General features: G+C 39.6%; 1 protein-coding gene across 3 annotated transcripts in view; it reads right to left on the bottom strand.

Annotated features, from left to right (window-relative positions):
• Positions 1-2,664: 2,664 nt before the first annotated feature.
• LOC103023088 (zinc finger protein 236) overlaps positions 2,665-23,776 on the bottom strand; it is a 78,342-nt gene continuing 57,230 nt past the window's right edge. For all 3 annotated transcript variants that reach the window (XM_022673168.2, XM_022673169.2, XM_022673170.2), the window contains exons 26-32: positions 23,122-23,256; positions 22,850-22,989; positions 22,504-22,614; positions 20,846-21,028; positions 16,461-16,590; positions 13,482-13,655; positions 2,665-4,180 (exon numbers count right to left, since the gene is read on the bottom strand). In XM_022673168.2, the coding sequence (XP_022528889.2) occupies positions 4,032-4,180; positions 13,482-13,655; positions 16,461-16,590; positions 20,846-21,028; positions 22,504-22,614; positions 22,850-22,989; positions 23,122-23,256 (1,022 nt within the window). In that variant the 3' untranslated portion in view covers positions 2,665-4,031. The remainder of the gene's footprint in view (positions 4,181-13,481; positions 13,656-16,460; positions 16,591-20,845; positions 21,029-22,503; positions 22,615-22,849; positions 22,990-23,121; positions 23,257-23,776) is intronic.

Raw genomic sequence — 23,776 nt, 5'->3', positions numbered from 1 at the left:
GTCTTGGATATGGATTGTGTTCTGGGTGTAACAGCCATGAGTATGTAACAGACTGGATCCAGAAATGCGGTGTAGTGTTCAACTGTTCATGAGTGTGATGACGTGTGGGAAGAAGATTCTCTGTAGTCTGGAGGTCTTAAACATCAGTTGGCTGAAACGCCGCCCTGAGGTAAGACACTGGAATAGGTGATGTCCAGGGTGTGACGGATCAGAGACGATGTTCTCTGCACACTTCTTGGTTCTGGAGGTGTGGAGATCTGGCAGTGTGGGGAGCTTCACACCGATGGTCCTCTCCGCATAGGATTATCGACCAGTCTCTTTTTTTATTACTGAATCATTAACACTGACTTAACTGAGGAAAGTGAGACCTGTAGTTCTGGGTTCTTTTGGGACCTCATGGATGAGTTGTACGCCCTTTTAGAGTAATTTCTGTAGGCCAGTCACTTCTGGCAAGGTTCAGCAGTGTTCTATGTTTTCTCCATTTGTGAATAATAGCTCTAACTGTGGTTCACTGGAGTCTAAAAAGCCTTAGAAATGACTTTGTAACCTTTTCCAGACTGATCCAACGATTTTGTTTTCTCATCTGTTTTTAATTTTCTTTATAATTTAAGATCTTTTAGCTGCTTTATGTTGTCAGACAGGTTCTATTTAAGTGATTCTACAGGTCAGTATTCAGGCCTGGTTGTGGTTAGTAGTGAAATTGAACTCAGCTTTCATAAAAAAGGATGATAAATCACAAAATTCACAAAGGGCTAGATTGGTTTGGAAAGTTTTTTTCCCCTTAATAAATTAAATAATCATTTAAAAAAATGCTGTTTGTATTTACTCAGGTTATATCTGTCTGATATTAAGGTTTGTTTCATAATCGAAAAAATATCAGTAAGACAAAAAAGCAAAAACATAGGAAAACTGCAGTTTTTGACGCCACCGTATCTGCATGGTAAGATCTGCAGAATTTCAGGATGCGCTATGTTTTTTTTGCCATAAACATATATAAACAAAAGATATATAGGTTATATTTGTCGGATGTTAAAGATAAATCTGCAAAATGTAAGTGCAACAACAATGCAAAAACACAAGAAATCAGTTGGAGGGCATATTGTTGCTGTCCAATAAAAAAAACATTTATCTATATTTTTGATTATGTAGATTTTTAGTTTACTACATAATTTGAACAAACTGTTCCTTACACTGTGCCAAGAGTTCTTGATGAACGGACCAATAAAAACTCTTCAAAATGACCTGAAATAAACTCTTTTTACATTCACTTCCATTGAAAGTTTACAAGGTTTTTTCTCTCTCCTGTAAAGTTGCTGTTCTGGAGATAAATGTTTTTTTAATTGGACAGTGACAATATACTTTTTCACCTTACTGTATAAAGATTTATAACTACAAAAATATAATAGATAGTTTGTTTATAATCAGATACTTAAAATAGTATTTTGATTGACCTGGTGCGTTTAAGGAATTTGTTAATTTAACTATGTTAGAAAAACTAAAAAAAAAAAATAAAAAAAAATACAACAATATTTATGTAAAAAAAAAAAAAAGATCAAATTTATTTTTAAATACTTCTCAACATTACAAAATACATGTGCGCCACAAAGCGAACAGCTTCAGTTCTGTACACAGGAAAAGCCCTCCATCCATGAAACAGGTCATAATTAATAATAATGAAACCCAGTGCGACTTATGGACTAGACTGTTCTCCATCCAGAGACTAATTACATTAGTAAAAAACACTTTGTACAATCATAACTTTCTTAAATTACATCCACCATTTTAAAGAAACTCCTTACAGAAGTTTTCAGTTGTGCACTTTTTTGAGTTGGGTTGGTCCAGCGTCTCGAGTAAACAGTGCTGAGTGATACTGAGGGTCACTCTCAGACGGCTGGGATGCGCCGCACGACTGCGAGCCCGAGATTGAAAAGGCTGGAGAAGACAGTAAGGGTGCAGAAACACACACACACACACACACACACCTGCAGACTGTGGAGAGAGCGGATTACACAGAGAAACTCATTTAAAAATCCCTCTCACGTCCAAGTGGCAAAACACATTGATTTTTTTTTTTTACCTCCCGGGCCGAGGTGAGCCGGTGTCAGCCAGCTAATTTAACAAGAGGACTGCTGTCATCATCCTGCAAGCGCTTGTGCTGCTTGTGGGAAACTCACAAACAAAAGGTGGGAATTGGGAGACCTGTTAGCGACGTGTCGGGCTTTAACGACTTCTCTGCGGGGGAAGCTCAGCTCACAGAGACTGAGGAAATAAACAGTAGCAGCAGCAGCAGCACAAACGTCCATCAGCAACTCGGAGCTCTCAGAGACTGGAGAAGTCAGGGAGTGTGTGTGTGTGTGTGTGTGTGTGTGTGTGTATTGGTGGGGATTAGTGAAGAATACTGGAGTCGACAGGGGATGAGGGTATTACGAGTGTTTATAGTTTGGTGGATTAACCTGCTGGATTTCAGGGAGTCTGTGGGGTTTAGAGGAGGAGTGTGTGAAGGTTTAGAAGACAAATCCATAACGGTTAAAGGATGAACCTGTAAGGATTAGGGCACAGATCTGCAGGGTTCAGGGGATGAAGTTTTTTTGGCAGGCTCTAGAGTGTGTAAACTTTAAAGAATAAGAGAAGAAGAAAGTGTGGAGTTTAGAGCAGAATCTGATTGATCTGTATCTGGAGAGCTCCTATAATATATAATATACAATATATGGTTATGCACACACTGCCAGTCCAAATCTGATATTTGACATGTCTAAACTGTATACAGATCTGAATCCAGATATGTGACAATTCAAAGAACATCCAATAATGACATGAAATCAGATTTTGGCATATCTACAGCTCTGGAAAAAAAAATATTTGATTTTACCAAATTGAAAACTTCTGGAATATAATCAAGAGGAAGATGGATGATCACAATCCATCAAACCAAGCTGAACTGCTTGAAATTATGTACCAGGAGTAAAGGCACAAAATTATCCAAAAGCAGTGTGTAAGACTGGTGGAGGAGACCATGCCAGAGATGCATGAAACTGTAACTAAAAAACAGGTTTGCTCCACCAAATATTGATTTCTGAACTCTTAAAGCTTTATGAATATGAACTTGCTTTCTTTGCATTATTTGACGTCTGAAAGCTCTGCGTCTTTTTCGTTATTTCAGCCATTTCTCATTTTCTGCAAATAAATGCTCTGAATGACAATATTTTTATAAATAAAATAAAACATACATGTTCATTTTACTCAAAATCAGAGAAACTGATTCAGAAATTGAAGTGGTCTCTTATTTTTTCCAGAGCTGTAGATTGTATTCAGATAGAACTTTAATAGTCTGGAAAGAAAAAAAACTAAAAACCATATTAAATCAATTTTTGTTGCACATCATATCCAAACCACTTGAAGATTTGTAAAGATTTGTACAGATGCTTCTCAGTATGGATGATCTGGACACTCTAATCAGATTACAGTATGTCTTTTATGCTGATCACTTACATGACAATTTATGTCTTTAACAAATCTAGTGTCATAAGTGCGGGGTCCCAAGAAAATACAATTGTAATGTCCAAACTGAAAAAAAAAATCAGATTTTGGATTTCATGTGGTTTCAGGCTGTCTAGACTATCAAAAATCAAACTGTATACAAAATAATAAGATTTAGAATGGCAGTTTGAATAAAGCCTACTATTCAGACCTACTAAACTTGGGATTAATTAACATGGGATTTGTATCAGGTGTGCTTCAGCAGGAAAAGCACAAATCTGTGCAGGAATCTGTCCTTCAGACCTGGATTTGCCCACCTCTGAATTTGAAGTCTGTGGAAAGATAGCTCTGTAGATTTTTCAGTGAGATAGTTCTGTAGTATTCACTGAAACAGTTTGGTGTGTACAATTTAGTGGATGAAAGTGTGAGATTTAGGGGAAGATTTAATGTCTTAAAGGAGATTAAACAGCATTTAAGGGAATTGATGCGTCGATGCAGTGCCCTTGATAAAGTGAGCGTCCAGAATGCAGCAGGTTTAGGAGGTTTAGTTGGTTTTAGGGGAAGACGTTGGGAATGGCACACTGCCAATCTCCGCCTGGTTCCAGTTCTGCTGAAGTCTTGTCCGTGGAGGATGCAGCCTGTGGAGGATCAGACACACACTCCTGGTCTGGGTCCACCTCTCGATCCCCCTCTGACTGCTTCCCTAAAAAAGACACATACACACATGCACACAGTCAGCACAGTTTGGTGTTAGACTGGTCAAAAGAAACATTTTTTGTTCCAGAAATAATTGGAGTAAACAATATTAATGTCATTTTAAGATTACATTATGTCAGAGAAATATAATAATAACAATTCTACAATACTTTTAATGAAATTATTAAGAAATAAAAATGTTTTAAAAACGAGCACATGGCTTAGTGGTTAGCACATTTGTCTCCCAGGACTGGGGTCTTGGGTTCAAGTCCCTGTCTGGGTTGAGTTTACATAATCTCTCCGTGTCAGCGTGGATTTCCTCCCACAGTCCAAAAACGACGAGATCAAGTAAGGCTACGTTCATATTACCAGGCTGAAATGACTCAAATCAGATTTTTTGCTCAATGTGACTCAAATTTTTTCATGGCTGTGTGAACGTGCCAAATCAGATTTTTTCAAATCAGATCTGAGACACTTCCATATGTGCTCTTAAATCAGATACTTATCGAATCCGACCTGAGCATGAAATTCAGACCAGCTGTTTACTCTCCACTCCAGCAAAAGATGCTCCACATATGAGCTGCTAACAAACACATCCATTTCACCTTTATAAAGCTACGAGTCGCCTCTCAAATATGACCATTTTTGTTGTTGGTGAAGAAGACAACGTTCATACACATATTAATGTGCACATGTGAGGCATTTCAGGGACAGATTTGTTCACATTACACACAGATACAGATCACTTACATGTGTGAATGTGATCCATGAGGATAGTCAAATCTGATCTGAGCAAAAAATCGGATTTGAGCAATGTGGCTTGTAATGTGAACGTAGCCTAAATTGGATACTGTAAATTTCCCTGAAAAATTGGATACTCCAAACTGTCCTGGTGTGTAAATGCATGCATGACAGTGTCATCTGTTTGTAAAATGTGATTGTAAAGTGTCCTTGGGTTTCTAGAAAGTCACTATATAAAGTGTAACTTCATTCATTCAGAAATATCCTACATAAATAATAATAAAACACTTTTTTAATCAACATACTCACTCCATCACCTGAATGGGCAATTTTTGATAAGCAAACATGCATTTTCATGCATTTTTTTTTCTATAAATTTATTTCAAATCTCAATTAACAAGGTGACTCGGTTCGGATACATCAGCTCACAGACGCCCTGTGCTGATCGACATCACCCTTTGGAGTGATGAGGGGGATGAGTGCCATCTACCCACCCAGAGAGATCAAGACCAATTGTGCTCTCTCAGGGCTCCGGCAGCTGATAGCAAACTACATGAACTGGATTCCAACCAGCGATCTCCTGATCATAGTGGCAACATTATGCCTTATTGTACACATATTGTACGACATGTTGATAACATAATTATAATGACAGACTTGTGCGTTCATATTGATAAAGTAAATGTGTGTGTTGTTGATAGACAAGAGAAGGACGGTCTGTGAGGACATATTTAACCAATTAACCAATCAAACAAACAATTAAACACATAAATCAGGTAACCAAGATACACAATATAGACTTGGCTTAAGGTGGACAGTGGTGAGATCAATTTACTTAAATAATTTAAACTGAAAGTTAATGATCATTGATTTAGTTCTGCATCAATAATATCAATCGAGTCTTGAGGGAGATGCTCTTCACTTGTCTAATATCTCTCTCAGGTCTCATTAAAACCACAATCAATCTCATCGACGGTACAGTCCTTTCCAAAAGTATTGGAAGAATGAGGCCAATCCTATTAATTCCCCTATAAACTGAAAACAATTGGGCTTGGCATTAAAAGATGAATATGGGAGAAAAGATAAACATTTCATTTTTTTTACATTTGGATCTGATACACAGTTCAGAAGATAGCACCTTTTGTCTGATCACAGCCATTTTTCTAATAAGCAAAAGTATTGGAACAGATAAACTTAAAATAGATTAAAGGGAATAAGACCTAATATTTAGTTGCAAATCTTTTGCTTGCATCAAGCTGGCAACCCACTTACATCACGAACCTTCTGCATTCTTCTTTTGTGATTATATTTTGCTTTTCAAGGCTTTAGCTTTTAGCTGTTGTTTGTTTTGGGGGATTACTCCCTCCAGTCTCCTCTTTGGCAGGTAAAACGCATGCTCTGCAGGTCTGGAGATTTACTAGGCCAATATACAGGGGTTGGACAATGAAACAGAAACACCTGGTTTTAGACCACAATAATTTATTGTCCCGACGGACAGTTCTGGTGGAAACAGGAGAGTTGAGGTGCACATTGAATTCTGCCGTGATTTGATCAGCCGTGGTTTTATGTTTTTTGGATACAATCCGGGTTAGCACCTGAACATCCCTTTCAGACAGCTTCCTCTTGCGTCCACAGTTAATCCTGTTGGATATGTTTGGTCCTTCTTGGTGGGATGCTGACATTACTCTGGATACCGTGGCTCTCGATACATCACAAAGACTTGCTGTCTTGGTCACAGATGCGCCAGCAAGACGTGCACCGACAATTTGTCCTCTTTTGAACTCTGGTATGTCACCCATAATGTTGTGTGCATTGCAATATTTTGAGCAAAACTGTGCTCTTACCCTGCTAACTGAATCTTCACACTCTGCTCTTACTGGTGCAATGTGTAATTAATGAAGATTGGCCACCAGGCTGCTCCAATTTAGCCATGAAATTCAGTTTTGTGACCAATCCATGTAAACCTTCCACTTCTTGCCCCTGATGAACTCCTTTCTCATTACTTTAGTGAGTTTTGGGTCATTATCTTGCTGCATGATGAAGGATCTCCCGATCAGTTTGGTTTCATCTGTCTTTAAATTGACAGACAAAATGTTTCTGTAGATTTCTGAGTTCATTGTACATTAATAAAGATTATTGAGCTTGTAACAGAAGAAGCCATGCAAGCCCAAGCTAAGACACTACCTCCACTGTGTTTCACAGACGAGCTTGTATGTTTCGAATCATAAGCAGAGCCTATGTTGCTACAAACTTTAGTATTTTCATCAAATTGGTAAAGGTTAATATTTGTCTCATCAGTCCACAATCAGTCCACAGGCTTTTCTCTGTACTTCTTGGAAAATTCTAGCCTGGTTTTCCTATGCTATTGCTAATTAGTGGTTTTAATTTCTGGTGAAACTTCTGAACTGTTGTTCATGAAGTCCTCTGCAAACAACAGATTGTGAGACCTTCACTCCTGCCCTCTGGAGGTTGTTACTGATGTTACTAACAGTTGTTTTAGGGTCTTTCTTTACAGCAATCACAAAGTTTCTGTCATCAACTGCTGTTGGTTTCTTTGTTTCTTTCTGTTCATCATCTGTTACTTAGTACACCAGTGACGACTTTCTTCTTCAGGACATTTCAAGCAGTTATACTGGATATGACCATATTTCTCTCAGCTTCACTATTGCTTGTCTGTTGTTATTTTTTTAATAATCAATCTATAAGGAAACACTGGCAAAAGAACACACCTGACAGTCACATGTTTCAAGATTTTTTCTCACAAGAAAAATAGGTGGATTCAGATAGATTCAGATGCCATCTTCTGAACTGTGTATCAGACCCAGATGTATACAGGTGCTGGTCAACGAATTAGAATAATTTGAAATAGTGCAATCATGAAATTCTTTGAATGCATTTTTTGTGCAGAAAGCAAATCAGGTGTTCCCCGCACCTGTCCTACTCGTTAGACTAATCACAGAACTCGTTACCTGGAAAAAAAATTGCTCAGCTGAGCTTTCCAAAAGGCCCATTTAGGCCATTTAACTGTGACACTGTTGTTTTATTGAATTAGAATAATGGAGAAACCGTTTCATTGAATTAGAATAAATGCTCGAATTTTTGTTTTCTGTGAAGAGTGTTCACTGTGCAGTATAAAGTCAGGGTTGAGTAGAATTTCTAAGTTGTAAAATCAATCAATCATGGGTAAGCAGCGCGACCTCTCATCCGGAATAGTGGCTCAAATTCAAGCCCTTTGCCAACAAGGCTTGACCCAAACTAAAATTGCTGAGCAGCTCGGCATCAGCCAGTCTTCCGTCTGCAAAGCTCTCAAGAAAAACTGCAGCAAGCGCACCAACTGTTCCGGCGTCCGAAAAACTTCTGCTCGCGACAACAAGCAGCTGAGAAAGATCGCAGTCAGCAACCGGTTCAAGTCCACTTTCGAGCTCACCGACTTGTGGAACAAGCAGACCGGCGCTGACGTCTCCAGATCAACCACTTACCGTCGTCTGCGCGAACTCGGCTTCAAATCTCGCGTTCCAGCAGTAAAACCGATGCTGAACAAGAAACAAATGGAGAAACGGCTGAAGTGGGCCAAAGAACACGGCGAGTGGACTGCTGAAGACTGGCAGAAAGTGGTCTTCAGTGAAGAATCACGCTTCTCCTTCGGTGACCAAGGTCCTCGTGTCTGGCGTCGTGGTGGCGAAACCTACAACCACGAGTGCGTGAAAAGATCCGTCAAGTTTCCCCAGAGCGTTATGGTCTGGGGATGCATGTCCGCTCGAGGTGTAGGGAAACTCTGCTTCCTCAAGAAGACTGTCAATGCTGCCGTATATCAAGATGTTCTGGAAACGTTCCTGATTCTGACTGTTGAGGAACAGTTCGGCGAAGAAGACTTCATATTTCAACAGGATCTTGCAACGGCTCATGCGGCAAAGTCGACCAAAGATTGGTTCACTAAAAAACAGCTTGAAGTTTTGGCATGGCCGGCCAACTCGCCTGACCTCAATGTCATTGAAAACCTTTGGGCCATCGTCAAGCGGAAAATTCGCGACAGAAAGCCTACTACGCTGGACCAACTGAAGCAGAACATCGCCACTGCCTGGGAAGCTGTGAGTGCGGAAACTTGCGACAAGCTGGTCAAATCGATGCCGCGGAGACTTCAGGCAGTCATACAAGCCAAGGGGGCAGCCACAAAATACTGAGAAAGTGATGATTGTAATTATAATAAAAATTATTCTAATTCAATAAAACAACAGTGTCACAGTTAAATGGCCTAAATGGGCCTTTTGGAAAGCTCAGCTGAGCAATTTTTTTTCCAGGTAACGAGTTCTGTGATTAGTCTAACGAGTAGGACAGGTGCGGTGAACACCTGATTTGCTTTCTGCACAAAAAATGCATTCAAAGAATTTCATGATTGCACTATTTCAAATTATTCTAATTCGTTGACCAGCACCTGTATAAATAAAAATAAAAGCTGAATGATTATAACTTTTTATATTCATCTTTTAATGCCAAACACAAATAAGTTCAGTCTACAGCAAATATAAGAGATTGGTCTTACTCTTTCAATATTGTATATAAGTATTAATAGCATAACGTGAATAGCACACAGTGAAATCACTACAGTTGTAGTTTCTCTGCTGATTGGTTGTAGTATAATGCGTAGCTCCACCCATCCCCAGTCGATAAGCTGCTTAGTCTGGGTGAATCGAGCAGGCCTACCAACTGAATAAGTAAGTCTGCCTCCACCACTGGTCTCGACAAGATAGCAGATATATATTTGGATTTATTTTTAGAACAGAAAAGACTGGATTCATAAAGTCCATCAATTCACGATACAAGTAAGAAAATTTGCTATTATTTTATCAGTTTTAAACCCACGTTCCTTTCAGCAGAAGGAGTGGTACACGACTGAGACTGGGATCACGACCCTTCAGCACACTCCTGCACTAAACAAGCCCTCCGGTTCAGATTCACCGGAACACTGGACTGTAGCTCTGACACACAGCAGGGGTAATCCGAGGCCATTCTGCTCTGAGAGCTCTCAATTGTATTAAATACATTTATGCATGTGCCATCCACAGGGCTCATTCACATTCATAATTCAGCTCCATCACTCCTCTCAAACCACCTGGAGAGCTCTCCACACTCTCATCCACTTACCCATCAGCTCAGACTCCGCATCACCCCCTCACTGCCCACTCTAATCATTACCCTAATATCCACCCACACATCACTGCAATCCCCAACCTACATTAATCACATCACATTTATTACCATAATCACACCCACTCTTATCTCATATCTATGCACTGACTCATTATCTTAATATCCATCATCCAATCAATACCCTATTCCCCACCCACACATTACCTCACACTGATTACAATCATTACCCTATCACCACCCACTCATTAACATTACCATCACTAAATACTTTATATCATCATTATATTAACTACAATTTCTCATTAAATCACTACTCAACCATGATCTTATAAAATCAATCCAATGTTATCTTAATATCCACACATCATTACTACACTCATTACATTAATTACTGCTTATTACTCAAATTACAAAACACTATCCTAATATTCAATCACACAACTCTTCACAGTGCACTCATAACATTAATAACCACCCACTTATTCCTCTTATCACCACTTATTCCTCTTATTACACCCACTCATTATCTCATTATTCACCCATTCATCACACTAATATACGCCTATTCATTTAAGAATTTACCATTTTAAAAATAAAATTTAATGATTTTTAAGACCTCAATAAATATAATATAAGACCCAAAAATTTAGTCATAATTTCTTTGGTAAACCTTAGTTCTTTCCACACTAATTTTAACTAGCTTGCTGCTAATGTTGACTCTCTCCACGGTAACTTTTGCTAGCTTGCTGCAAATGTAAGCTAGCTTTCTGGTAACATTAGCTAGCTCACTGCTAATATTAGCTAGCTCTCCGCTAACCTTAGTTCTCCCCACGGTAATGTTAGGTTACTTGTCGCTAATCTTAGCTAATGCTCCGATAACCTTAGTTTTCTCCACGGTAATGTTAGCTAACTTGTCGCTAATGTTAGCTAGTGCTCCGCTAACCTTATTTCTCGCGCTGGTAACATTAACTAGCTTGCTGCTAATATTAGCTAGCTCTCTGTTAGCCTTAGTTCTCTCCACGGTAATGGTAGCTAACTTGTCGCTAATGTTAGCTAGTGCTCCGCTAACCTTAGTTCTCCCGCTGGTATCATTAGCTAGCTCACTGCTAATATTAGCTAGCTCTCTGCTAACCTTAGTTCTCTCCATGATAATGTTAGCTAACTTGTCGCTAATCTTAGATGGCGCTCCGCTAACCTTAGTTCTCTCACTGGTAACATTAGCTAGCTCACTGCTAATATTAGCTAGCTCTCTGCTAACCTTAGTTCTCTCCACGGTAATGTTGGCTAACTTGTCGCTAATATTATCTAGTCCTCCACTAACCTTAGTTCTCTTCATGATAATGTTAGCTAACTTGTTGCTAATCTTAGCTGGTGCTCTGCTAACCTTAGTTCTCCCCATGGTAATGTTAGCTAACTTGTCGCTAATGTTAGCTAGTGCTCCGCTAACCTTAGTTCTCTCGCTGATATCATTAGCTAGCTCACTGCTATTATTAGCTAGCTCTCTGCTAACCTTAGTTTTCTCCACGATAATGTTAGCTTACTTGTCGCTAATCTTAGCTAGTGCTCCGCTAACCTTAGTTCTCCACATGGTAATGTTAGCTAACTTGTCGCAAATGTTAGCTAGTGCTCCGCTAACCTTAGTTCTCCCCACGGTAATGTTAGCTAACTTGTCGCTAATGTTAGCTAGTGCTCCGCTAACCTTAGTTCTCTCGCTGGTATCATTAGCTAGCTCACTGCTAACCTTAGTTTTCTCCACGATAATGTTAGCTAACTTGTCGCTAATCTTAGCTGGTGCTCCGCTAACCTTAGTTCTCTCCACGGTAATGTTAGCTAACTTGTCGCTAATGTTAGCTAGTGCTCCGCTAACCTAAGTTCTCTCGCTGATATCATTAGCTAGCTCACTGCTAATATTAGCTAGCTCTCTGCTAACCTTTGTTCTCTCCACGGTAATGTTAGCTAACTTGTGGCTAATGTTAGACAGTGCTCCGCTAACCTTAGTTCTCTCACTGGTAACATTAGCTAGCGCACTGCTAATATTAGCTAGCTGAACCTTAGTTATCTCCACGGTAATGTTAGCTAACTTGTCGCTAATGTTAGCTAGTCCTCCACTAACCTTAGTTCTCTTCACGGTAATGTTAGCTAACTTGTCGCTAATGTTAGCTAGTGCTCCGCTAACCTTATTTCTCGTGCTGGTAACATTAACTAGCTTGCTGCTAATATTAGCTAGCTCTCTGTTAGCCTTAGTTCTCTCCATGGTAATGTTAGCTAACTTGTCGCTAATGTTAGCTAGTCCTCCACTAACCTTAGTTCTCTTCACGGTATCATTAGCTAGCTCACTGCTAATATTAGCTAGCTCTCTGCTAACCTTAGTTCTCCCCACGATAATGTTAGCAAACTTGTCGGTAATCTTAGATGGTGCTCCGCTAACCTTAGTTCTCTCACTGGTAACATTAGCTAGCTCACTGCTAATATTAGGTAGCTCTCTGCTAACCTTAGTTCTCTCCACGGTAATTTTAGCTAACTTGTCGCTAATATTAGCTAGTGCTCCGCTAACCTTAGTTCTCTCACTGGTAACATTAGCTAGCTCACTGCTATTATTAGGTAGCTCTCTGCTAACCTTAGTTCTCTCCACGGTAATTTTAGCTAACTTGTCGCTAATATTAGCTAGTCCTCCACTAACCTTAGTTCTCTTCACGGTAATGTTAGCTAACTTGTCGCTAATGTTAGCTAGTGCTCCGCTAACCTTAGTTCTCTCACTGGTAACATTAGCTAGCTCACTGCTAATATTAGCTACTTCTCCGCGAACCTTAGTTCTCTTTTTACGGTAATGTTAGCTAACTTGTCCCCTTGGCCATGTCTACTGAGGTAAAACAACGTCATTTTAAATGCTGGATCTGGAATGTATCTTGTTTATATAAAATGTGAATGGATTCATGTTTAGTATCTTTTTATTGGTCTCAGTGACGAAATGCAACAGATAACCTAAATATGACTATTCTAAACTTTGGGAGAAATGAGAAAATCTGTGATTCTGTGATTAATAATGAACAGCCATATTATTAATCATTTAGTTTGGTTGTTTAACAGCCTGCAATGTCACCTCACTGAAAGTTGGAAAAGTTTATAAGATGATGAAAGCTCTAGTACAGAAAGTGGTGCTTGAGTGATGTCTAATTATACACAGGAGCAAAACAGTGAGAAAAGAAAACAAGGTTATCAATAGTTATTGATGCCTTAATTTCCCAAGCTGCTAAAAAACATTAGCAATAATAACTGTTGGGGAAACTCAGAGCTCTAAACCTTTTTAATATTTTAAAACTATTGAAATATTTTATATATTTGTAGTGAGAGACAGAGTAGAGCTCTGCCCTTACAATAGTTTGTGCATACGTGTGCGTGCATGCCTTTAAAGCTCTTACCGTAGCCGTGTGACCTCTTCATGTGCAGCTTCATGTTGCTCTTCTGGGTGAAGCTGATGGTGCACACCTCACACTTGTACGGTTTCTGGCCGGTGTGTTTGACCGTGTGGACTTGCAGAGCACTCTTCTGATTAAACGCTTTGTCACACTGCGCACACTTGAAGGGTCGTTCACCTGTTTGACACAAACACACACACAACTCTTAGTCCTGATCTTTGCAAAGAAAGAAGTCCAAAAATCCAGGTGGTAAATTATAACTAGAAATTATAATGAAATATCTGCACAAAACTGTTCTGGATTGAGGTGCACAGCTTATGACACATGCGTTTACAAGCACGTGCCCAACCATGTGGATGGAGGCCTTGCGGTTACCTCATGTTTACTCCTTAGACCCCAAAATCTCCCCCCCCCCTTTACGCTCCCCCTTCCCCTTGTGCTTCTCAGGCAGCAGCAGCCTGTCACTCACACAGACACAGAGACAGCGCTGTGTATCTACTTTTTGGGTCAAAAATCGAAACATTGCATTATGACGTGTTTGATTTAATGGCCTTAACTGACACTGCACGTCCTGCGATGTAACTATTGCGCATGCGCCCATCGCGATGATGATGCTTAAACGATATATCATGCAGCCCTAGTTCTTGACCCTAGAAATTGTGTAACCAGCAGTAGTGTGCATTATTTCTGTTTTAGAGTATTAGAGCTTCTTGAATTTGGAACTGTGTGTTCCAAGTAAATGACTAAGCACCATTTTAAGTCACTTTAGATAAGAGTGTCAGCTAAATGCCATAAATATAAATGTAAATACTTTCAATGGAGCAGTGTAGCATTATTTATTAACTGCTACAATTTATTTTAGCTCCTATTTAGAGACATTGGGGTGAAATGTCTGCAGGACTAAATGTATGAGGCTTGGAATATGTGTGTTTACTACAGGGTGAGACAGAGGTCCAATCAATTTGTGTCATAAAAAGAAACCTGACTCAGACATGGGGCCACTAATGTGGGAATGACGCAGACTACTAAAATGACGCACAACTTCAGTGGCCTGTTTGTGGTCAGGGTATGCTTTGCCTTGCTGAAAATGGAAGCAAACCTGAAGCATGATAAATACTGTTCCACACATTGTGGTCCTTATCAGGAAGTTGGCACATGTGGAGGATTAGATGCTGTGTGCAGCGGCTTGTGCTGGAAGTTATTCACCAATAGGTTTTATGTATGGTACTGTACAGAGGTGCAAAGACAAAGTTATTTATGTCTGACTAAACAAATAAGGCACGTAAAAACATGCTTTACATTCAGAGGATCTGAAATTTACATTTACATTTAAGGCATTTAGCAGACACCCTTATCCAGAGCGACTTACAACAGTGCTTCGTTTTTTACACCAGAGGGAGTGCTATAACATGTCATATTGGCACTGCTGTGATGTGGTTTAAGGCACGAGACCGAAGACCGAGTACTGTAGAGCAGCACAGCAGTGCCAATATTACATGTTATAGCACGAACCTCAAGTGTATTATTGCCATTATACCACAGCTCCATATCACTGTTTATTAAAAGTTTTGAGTTAAATAGGACAAGGAAATGCAATAGTTTTGGTTCTAAATAGTTCTATTGCTGCTCTGCTTTAGCTGCACTGCAAGCTCTGCATTATCGACCATTTCAGTCAATATACTCACCCAAATAAACTTTTTTTTAGGATAGAAATCTATGTAGATTAAAGTCCAGTGCTTATTTGAATGAAAAAAAAATAATAATTTTAAGAATTAAAAGTTTTGATTACTTCGGCACCCCCAGCGGTGAGACCTGCAGAATTACAAGGGTCCACCTTACATTCAGCTTAAAATACCCTATAATAACTGTTAAATATATACACATAAGCTTTATTTAATAAGGACAACTCTTAACCTGCTATAATGTGTATATTAATGTGTATTTTTTATTCGCTAATTTATTTGTGGGGCCGCGTCTTTTTCTGCGCCGCCTATTAGAGACATGGCATTTCTGAACTGTGCCTATAGGACCCAGTGATATCGCATCTGGTTGGTAAACGCTGCGTCGTTGCTTGGTTACCTGTATGTGGTGGAGTAATACATGGAGAGCTTTGGTTACAGTGCATTACCAGCTGATAATATAACTCATAAAATATTGGCCTCTCAGCCAATCAAATTACAGGGTCGGAACTAACTGGTATAATTTAATATATCCATAGCTAGTTTGTAGGGACTGGGATCAAGAGATACACCAAGCTTAATAATGTATAGAATTCTAGGATAATTTTTTTTAAAGATTAGTTTAAGAACTCTGACACCCAGTGGAAGTTAGTTCCACCACATTGTTCCTCTAGAACAGAGAAGAGTGGGGATGTTTGTTGTTTTCTGTTGGTTTTGAGGGAGGCTTGGTCGAGCTGAGACGTACTGGAAGCTCTAAGAGCTCTTGGTACAGATCTGGCTTTGACCATCACTGCCACCAAGTATGAAGGAGCTGGTCTGTTTTTGGCTTTGTAGGTCAGCGTCAGGGTTTTGAATCTGATGTGGGCGGTAACAGGAAGCCAGTGGAGGGAACACAGAAAAGGAGTCACATGACTGAACTTCAGGAAATTGAAGAATGAAGAGTCGAGCTGCCGCCTCATTCTGAACTAGTTGCGGGTTTTTTTTATTGGCTTGCAGTGGAAGAGCAGCCAGTAGAGAGTTGCAGTTGTCTCAAGTCTTGAGATGACGAGAGAGAGAGACTGCACAATCATCTGAGTGGCTTCCTGAGAGAGAAATGTTCTTAGTGCTACTGAATGGTCTAGTCTTGAGAAAAATCAAAGTTCTGTACTATAACAAAATACAGTCCCAGCTTTTTGGTTCTGTACTACATTCTGAGGAATTTTACCATCTCGAAAGAGATTGTAAAATGAATTTATCCTAAATGTATGTGGACCTAAATAAAGAATTAATTTGTGTTTGTATGTGTGTAGGCGGGTGTGTGTACCTGTGTGTGTGCGGACGTGTCTCTCCAGTTGGCTGGGTTTGGCGAAGGCTTTGTCACAGCTGGAGCATTTAAACACACGAGGCTTCTGAGAGCTTAGAGTTGGACCATTCAGATGAACGTATTCATGCTCCTGCAACACAAAACATATACAGATTATTTTTACCAGCCCACACAGTGAAGATGCAAATTAGCAAAGCAAAATTTAACCTCATCACAGGGTCACCTGAAGTTCAGACGTTCAGAAGTAAAGTGCTATAACTATACATTATTTGCAAGGTGTTGATGGCATAAAAACAATAATTCAAACATTCCGAAGCAAAAACAAAACCAGAAATAGAAGTTTTCACTAGATATTTTTAGATAATTTTGCTTATTTTAAACATTATTTTTCAATATAATTACTTAAATTTAGTGGTGTCAATATATTTAAAAAAAGATCTTTTTAATCACGACAATATTCTGTGATTAATTGCACTTGTTCTTTTTAAGACACAAGATTTTATGGTGTATATTTAAATGTTAAATAAAATAATGAATGTAAGAAATGTAAAATGCAAATATATTTATATTAGTGGTGCCAATTAAAATACTAATACAGCTCTGGAAAAAATAAGAGATCACTTAAAGATTATGAGTTTCTTTTGAGTTGATTTTTCCAAATTAAAAACCTCTGGAATATAATTAAGAGGAAGATGGATGATCCCAAGCCATCAAAACCACCAAGCTGAACTGCGTAAATTTTTGCACCGGGAGTAAAGGCATAAAGTTATCCAAAAGCAGTGTGTAAGACTGGTGGAGGAGAACATGCCAAGACGCATGAAAACTGGGATTAAAAAACAGCATTATTTCACCAAATATTGATGTATGAACTTTCCTGCAAATAAATGCTCTAAATGACAATATGTTTATTTGGAATTTTGGAGAAATGTTGTCCGTAGTTTATAGAATAAAACAACAATGTTCAATGTTCATTTTATTCAAACATAAACCTATAAATAGCAAAATCCGAGAATCTGATTCAGAAACTGATGAAGTGGTCTCTTATTTTTTTCCAGAGCTGTATATATCGCTATTCTGATGTTTTTTGTTGTCAAGACAGGTTATTATGCAAGATTAAACTGAAAAGATTAAAGTTTCACAGAAATTATGTTCTGCAACTTCAAATCAGACTTCTTTTTTACTGTATTCCTGTAAGCAGCTGTTTTTGTTTTTGCTCTAAATCCTCCAGATTTGGAGCAAATCGCTGTGAAATGTTCCTAAACCCAAGACAATTTCAGCCAAATATGGAGGTAATGTTATTTAGTTGGGTCTCCTACAGAGCTGGGGGCTGTCCAGAACACAAGCATATGATTTTTGAGATGGAACAGCAATAAGCCTGCTGTTTTAGGAACAGTGATGGCACCAATAATGAGTTGAGGAACTTTACATACACATTAGAAACGAATGGAGGGAGGTGAATGCAGTAATGCAACTCACAAACTTAAACACTCCAAATCCTCCAGTCTGCTACCCAGACATGCACTCTACCCAGGGTTTATACACCTTTTACAAGGTACAATTCAAGCACTTTCAAGGCCCATTTTCAAGTTCTTCCAGCACCTTTCAGCTGTGGTAAATTAATGATAACAGTGATATCTCAAAACTGCCATTCAGCAATATATATAATATATTGCAAAACTATTCTCCACACTTCACAGTGACTATGTCACTGAGAAAAAATACTTCTAAGTAAGTAGATAAAAGGATTTATAGATTTATTGGTGTCAGTTTCACACAATTTAAATACCAATGTTCTTCACCGTATGTTTACCCTATTCATTTAATTGAGCAGTTACTGTAATATGTCAAATTTGGGGGTGAGTTGACAGCATTTACACATACATATACTCAAAATTATTGATTTGTATTTTGTCACACTGCAAGAGATGGTATTATGTTTATGTGAACACAAGTAAAACAAGTATAAAAAAATCAGCAGGTGCTCATTGCCTGCTGCTGCTGTTAATGTTTAGTCAAATGGAGTTTTTGCACTCGAGTGTAGAAAGAGGTGATCCAAAGCTTGGCTTTTAGCATAGCTATCTAACTCTCCTGCTCTCCGTGTTAAAAAAAAAAAACACAGAAGTGGGGGCAAAAAGAGCCGGTTCCTCGTGAGCCAACTCCTCTTAGATTACGAGAAACAACCAAAATTTGTGGTCGCTCACATCCGTGGAGGCGCTCTGCATTTTTCTCTATAAGCAAACTTATTTAGTCAGATAGTTATTTGAGTAAATGCAGCTACAATTTCAAGCATTTTCAAGCACCTACTCCAAAATTCCAGCACTTTCCAGGCCTGGAAAACAGAAAGTTAAAATTCAAGCATTTTCCTCCAGCGGTCTATCTAAAGCGCTGCCACTATGAGCAGGAGGTCGCAGGTTCGAACCCCCGCTCATGCAGCTTTGCCATCAAGCTGTCGGCGCTCAGAGGGAGCACAATTGGCCCTGCTCCCTCCGGGTGGGTAGATGGCGCTCTCTCCCCACATCACTCCTACAGTAATTTCTGCAGCACAGGGCGTCTGTGAGCTGATGTATCAGAACCAAGCCGCTGCAGTTTCCTCCGAGCGCGCTGTGATGCTACTCGGTAATGCTGCATCAGCAGCAGCATGAAAAGAAGCAGAGGAGGCTTGTGTTAGTCTTCACCTTCCTGGTGTGTTGGGACATTATTAGTCATAGGTTGTGGGTTGGGTAATTGGCCATGTAAATTGGGGAGAAAATGGGAAAAAAATAGAAATGAAATTCAAGCATTTTCCAGGATTTCAAGCACCTGTACGAACCCTGTCTACCGAGCCGTGCTTCCGTCTAGGATGAAGCTGCAGATTCTCAATCTCCTCCATCTGCTCCATCTATCAATGTCTACAAATCCATTACCCTGTTCATCTATCACTCAATTCATCACTTTAATCAGCTCAACCATCTACAAGGAGCAGCTGAAGGGAGATGACACTTCAGATATCCCAAACACAACAGCCCATTACAACACGCTACACGTTACACCTCTAAAGGTCTGTCAGAAACTCAATTTCCACGTTTAAACACAAGCACTTACATCTGACAGCCTTTTAGATAAAAAACATCAATCAAACATTGTTTACCACAAGCAAGCTTTATGTTTTATTCAGAGGATCTACAGTACCCTATTCTGCTTCTCTGACTTTGCAGAGCAATACTTCTGGATAAGTTGACACAATTGTTATAGGTGTCATTCCATCATTTTTTCATTCATTTTTTAAAATGTCTAGTTGTGGTCTTTAAAATGAATAAATGCCCTGTGAGCTGAATTTTGTGGAGAAAAAAAAAATTGCTCCGGTGATCCGATATAACGTTGCTTTGGTCTGGTGGAGAAGTGAGAGGGGAAAAAACATAGGAGACGTATAATACTTACGTACAAAAAAATTTAAAATAAAGAAATTTTTTCACTAATAACAGTCTTTGCTAAGTCATATGTTACTTAACAACATGTGTAATGCCCTGCTACCTCTGTAAAACTAAAAAACCGGAGATCCTATTTAAACCTATAGTTACTTAAACACAGAGGTGGGTAGTACAGGTCCAGAAAAAAAAATCATCCTGGGATTTTGTTGGCAGAAAACCCCAGGTGGATTTTTAACTGGTCTAAACAGAACTGTTTTAAACATTCACCTACCTATCTTAATTGTACTTCACTTGGTACCCCCCAGGAAAGCTAAAGTTAAAAGTAAAGTTAAAGCAATTATCTCTGATAAATTTCTCTCTGACATCACCAAACCCAGTGTTTGTATAATGCCCTGCTAAGACCTAGTCTTAAAGTCTCTGTAAAACGCAGAAATCTACCGGAGATCCTATGTAAATCTATAGTTACTTAAACACAGCTGTGGGTAGTCTGTCTAAACAGAACTGTTTTAAAAATTCACCAACCTATCTTAGTTGCACTTCACTTAGTACTGAATTCAGCACCCCCTGCCAGGAAAGCTAAAGTTAAAAGTAAAGTTAAAGCAATTATCTCCGATATCTCTGATAAATCTCTCTTTGACATCACCAAATTCAGTCCAAATCCAGTGTGATGCCCTGCTAAGACCTAGTCTTAACGTCTCTGTAAAACGTGAAAATCCACCGGAGATCCTATTTAAATCTATAGTTCCTTAAACACAGAGGTGGGTAGTCCGAGTTCAGAAAGTAAAAAATCCATGTGTACATGTTGGCAGGTCTGTAAATACTGAATAAATCATAGTGGTTTTGGAATAATCTGAAAAAAAAAATACAGTAAAAGAATAAACAAATTCTATTCACAAATCACAACTCTAATGTTTTCACAATAACAGTAAGAAGCAATTTTGTCACACAGCTCGTCCACATTGCAGCCTTTATGCTTACCTTTAGGTGCGTTGCACGTTTGAAAGCCTTGCTGCACACGCGGCACACGTGGCAGCGCTCCTTGCCATGCGTGGTCCTGCAGTGCCGCCGCAGAGCATTTGCCGTGGGTAACGTCTGACTGCAGTAGAAACACTGATGAACATCCAGATCTGACCCCTTCACTTCAGCATGGTCTTCATCCATCTAAACACACACATATAAAAAACAATCACTCACCATTATAAGATAGTAAATGAAGCAAAGATGTAACATTTTATGACAGTTTATTACAGGTAGAACATATTTTACTAAAGCAGCAATTTTTCCCATTTTCTCCCCAATTTACAAGGTCAATTACCCAACCCACTCATTAGGACTCCCCCCATCACTAGCAATGCCCCAACACACCAGGAGGGTGAAGACTAACACATGCTTCCTCGGATACATGTGAAGTCAGCCACCGCTTCTTTTCGAGCTGCTGCTGATGCAGCATTGCTGAGCAGCATCACAGCGCACTCGGAGGAAAGGACAGCAGCGACTCGGTTCCGATACATCAGCTCACAGACGCCCTGTGCTGCAGACATCACCCTAGGAGTGATGTAGGGAGAGAGCGCCATCTACCCACCCGGAGGGAGCAGAGCCAATTTTGCTCCCTCTGAGCGCCGGCAGCTTGATGGCAAAGCTGCATGAGGGGGGGTTCCAACCTGCGACCTCCTGCTCATAGTGGCAGCGCTTTAGACCACTGGAACACTCGGCACACCAGTTCTTTATATTTTTGCAACTAAGTGAAGAGGTGACAAAATATTATAATAAATGGCATTAAAGTGGTCTTTTTCTGGAAACAACAGCTTTTGCTTGTTACCTCAGCAACCATAGTGATAAGAGCTAATGAGAACATAGAGATATCAGATTAGAAATTAAAGACCTATCCGGACAGGATTAGTTTCTCAGGGGGACGTCTGTGAAAAATATTTCACACTTCTAATCCATGATAAAACCCAGTGTTTGATGATGTCAGTGAGTTCAGCCCCCCTGCTAGGAAAAGCACCCCCTCTCGGGAGTGATTTCTAGTAAAGTTAATCTCTGCTTTTATCACTGCCGAGAGGGTGTGCTTTTGAAGGCGGGGGTTGCAGATTTCGACACTACTATGGTGCTGTACTACTATGGTACTGAATTCATCGCACCCCCCTTTCGGAAGAGGCTGCAGGTGACTTGTCTATTTTTTTTATTAATGCGTAGAAACAGTACCTTGGGTATTTACATTTTCTAAATAAAGATAAAGCCAAGAGGATGTGTATGCACGCTCTCGCTGAATTCGGCACAACACCGGCTAAGGATTCTCAACAAAGTACCAAACAATTAACATTATATTTATGGTAAAGTTCATCTGTCCATTTACTTTTAAGCCCCTGAAATGAGGAGGCTTTTATAAAAAAAAGGTTGTAACTCCTAAATGAATCATAGGATATTTTTATTCTTTCCCTTTCCTCAAAGCTTTAAGTCTGCACTTTAATTACATCTCAGTTGATTCATTTTATTTCCAGTGAGATGGCATGCAGAGCGCAAATCGAGAAGACTGTATCCCTATATAATATTTAAGGACTTAACTGTATGTACATGTTAATGAACCTGAATAAATCAGACAAATTAAAATCAAACCCAGTTTTAATCTCGGGTACCTCATGCTGCGCTGCGCTGTCTGCTGGGTGATTGACCAGTATAACCTGCTGTGTGTTGCGGGCCGACTGCACCGCTGAGCCTTCTTCACCCACAGCTGGAAATGGCTGACCCTGTACACACACACACACACACACACACACACACACACACACACACACATACACACATACACACACACAGGGATTGAGAGTATGCACAAAGTAAATAAGCATGCCCATGGCTGGGGCAATGGTGGCCAAAAGCACCATGTTTAAAGTAATTCCAAAGGGTTCACATACTTTTTCTTGCAACTCTGTATAACTGATGTATGTATGTGACATGATTTTGTCCAGCATATGTGTGTACCTGTGTGTTCAGGTTGAGTGTGACTGCATCCAGCATGTGTGTGTCTGCGAGGGTGAGCGTGACGCTGCCGTCACTGACCACGCCTGCTGAGGACATCTCAAGGTTCTGAGAGAGAGAGGTGCTGGGGGCTAGCGTGGTAACTATGATAAAATATACACACACACAAAGAAAAAAATAAACAGTGTTTATCTCACTCAATACTAAATATACATGCTCCAAACCAGATGTGTTTCGAAAAACATACTAAGCATTATAATAGGTGTGGTTCTCACCTGCCATGCTACTGGGGGTGGGGCTATGTGGGAGGAGCTGCTCAGAACTGAGGCTGGTATGAGGTGCAGTCAGTCTCAATGGTCCGCCCACGTCTGCTCCAGCATTACCGCAGGACTGGGCCAACAGATCCTGGCCTGAGCACACAGAGAGAAAGAGAGAGAGAAATAGAACTGTATTTAATATCCCTTTGCCACCAAAGTATCTTTAGCCAGTTACAAACAAGACTACAGTTATAATAGAAATATTCAAAGGCACTACACTTCCCACAATACCATGCAAATTCAACCACTTACAGCTTAAAGATTCTGGGTGACACATAACTGTATTTACACTAACAGTGCGTACCATGTATTCTGTGTTAAACAGCGTGCAGCAAATTGTGACCTCCATAATATTATGGTTTGGTACAAATTTGGTACACAACATTACACCCTTAATTAATCTTTAAAAGAAATTAATGTAAAGAAATTGTTTAAGTTCAAAGTTGGATGATGCCTGTAAAAAAAAAAATAATAATAAAAAAATCCTGTAATTCTTTTAAACGGGTGTTTAATGTTAATCTACACAGATTTCTCTTCCTTATTTGGGGGAGTAAAGCACCTCCATTTATTTACAGTAAGCTTAAATTTCCAGCAGCGCTTAGCGCTAGTAAAC

The sequence above is a fragment of the Astyanax mexicanus genome, chromosome 4 (assembly GCF_023375975.1).
Source record: "Astyanax mexicanus isolate ESR-SI-001 chromosome 4, AstMex3_surface, whole genome shotgun sequence".
Lineage (NCBI taxonomy): Eukaryota > Metazoa > Chordata > Actinopteri > Characiformes > Acestrorhamphidae > Astyanax > Astyanax mexicanus.
The sequence above is the reverse complement of the archived record's forward strand: the minus strand, read 5'-3'. Positions and strand labels throughout refer to the sequence as shown.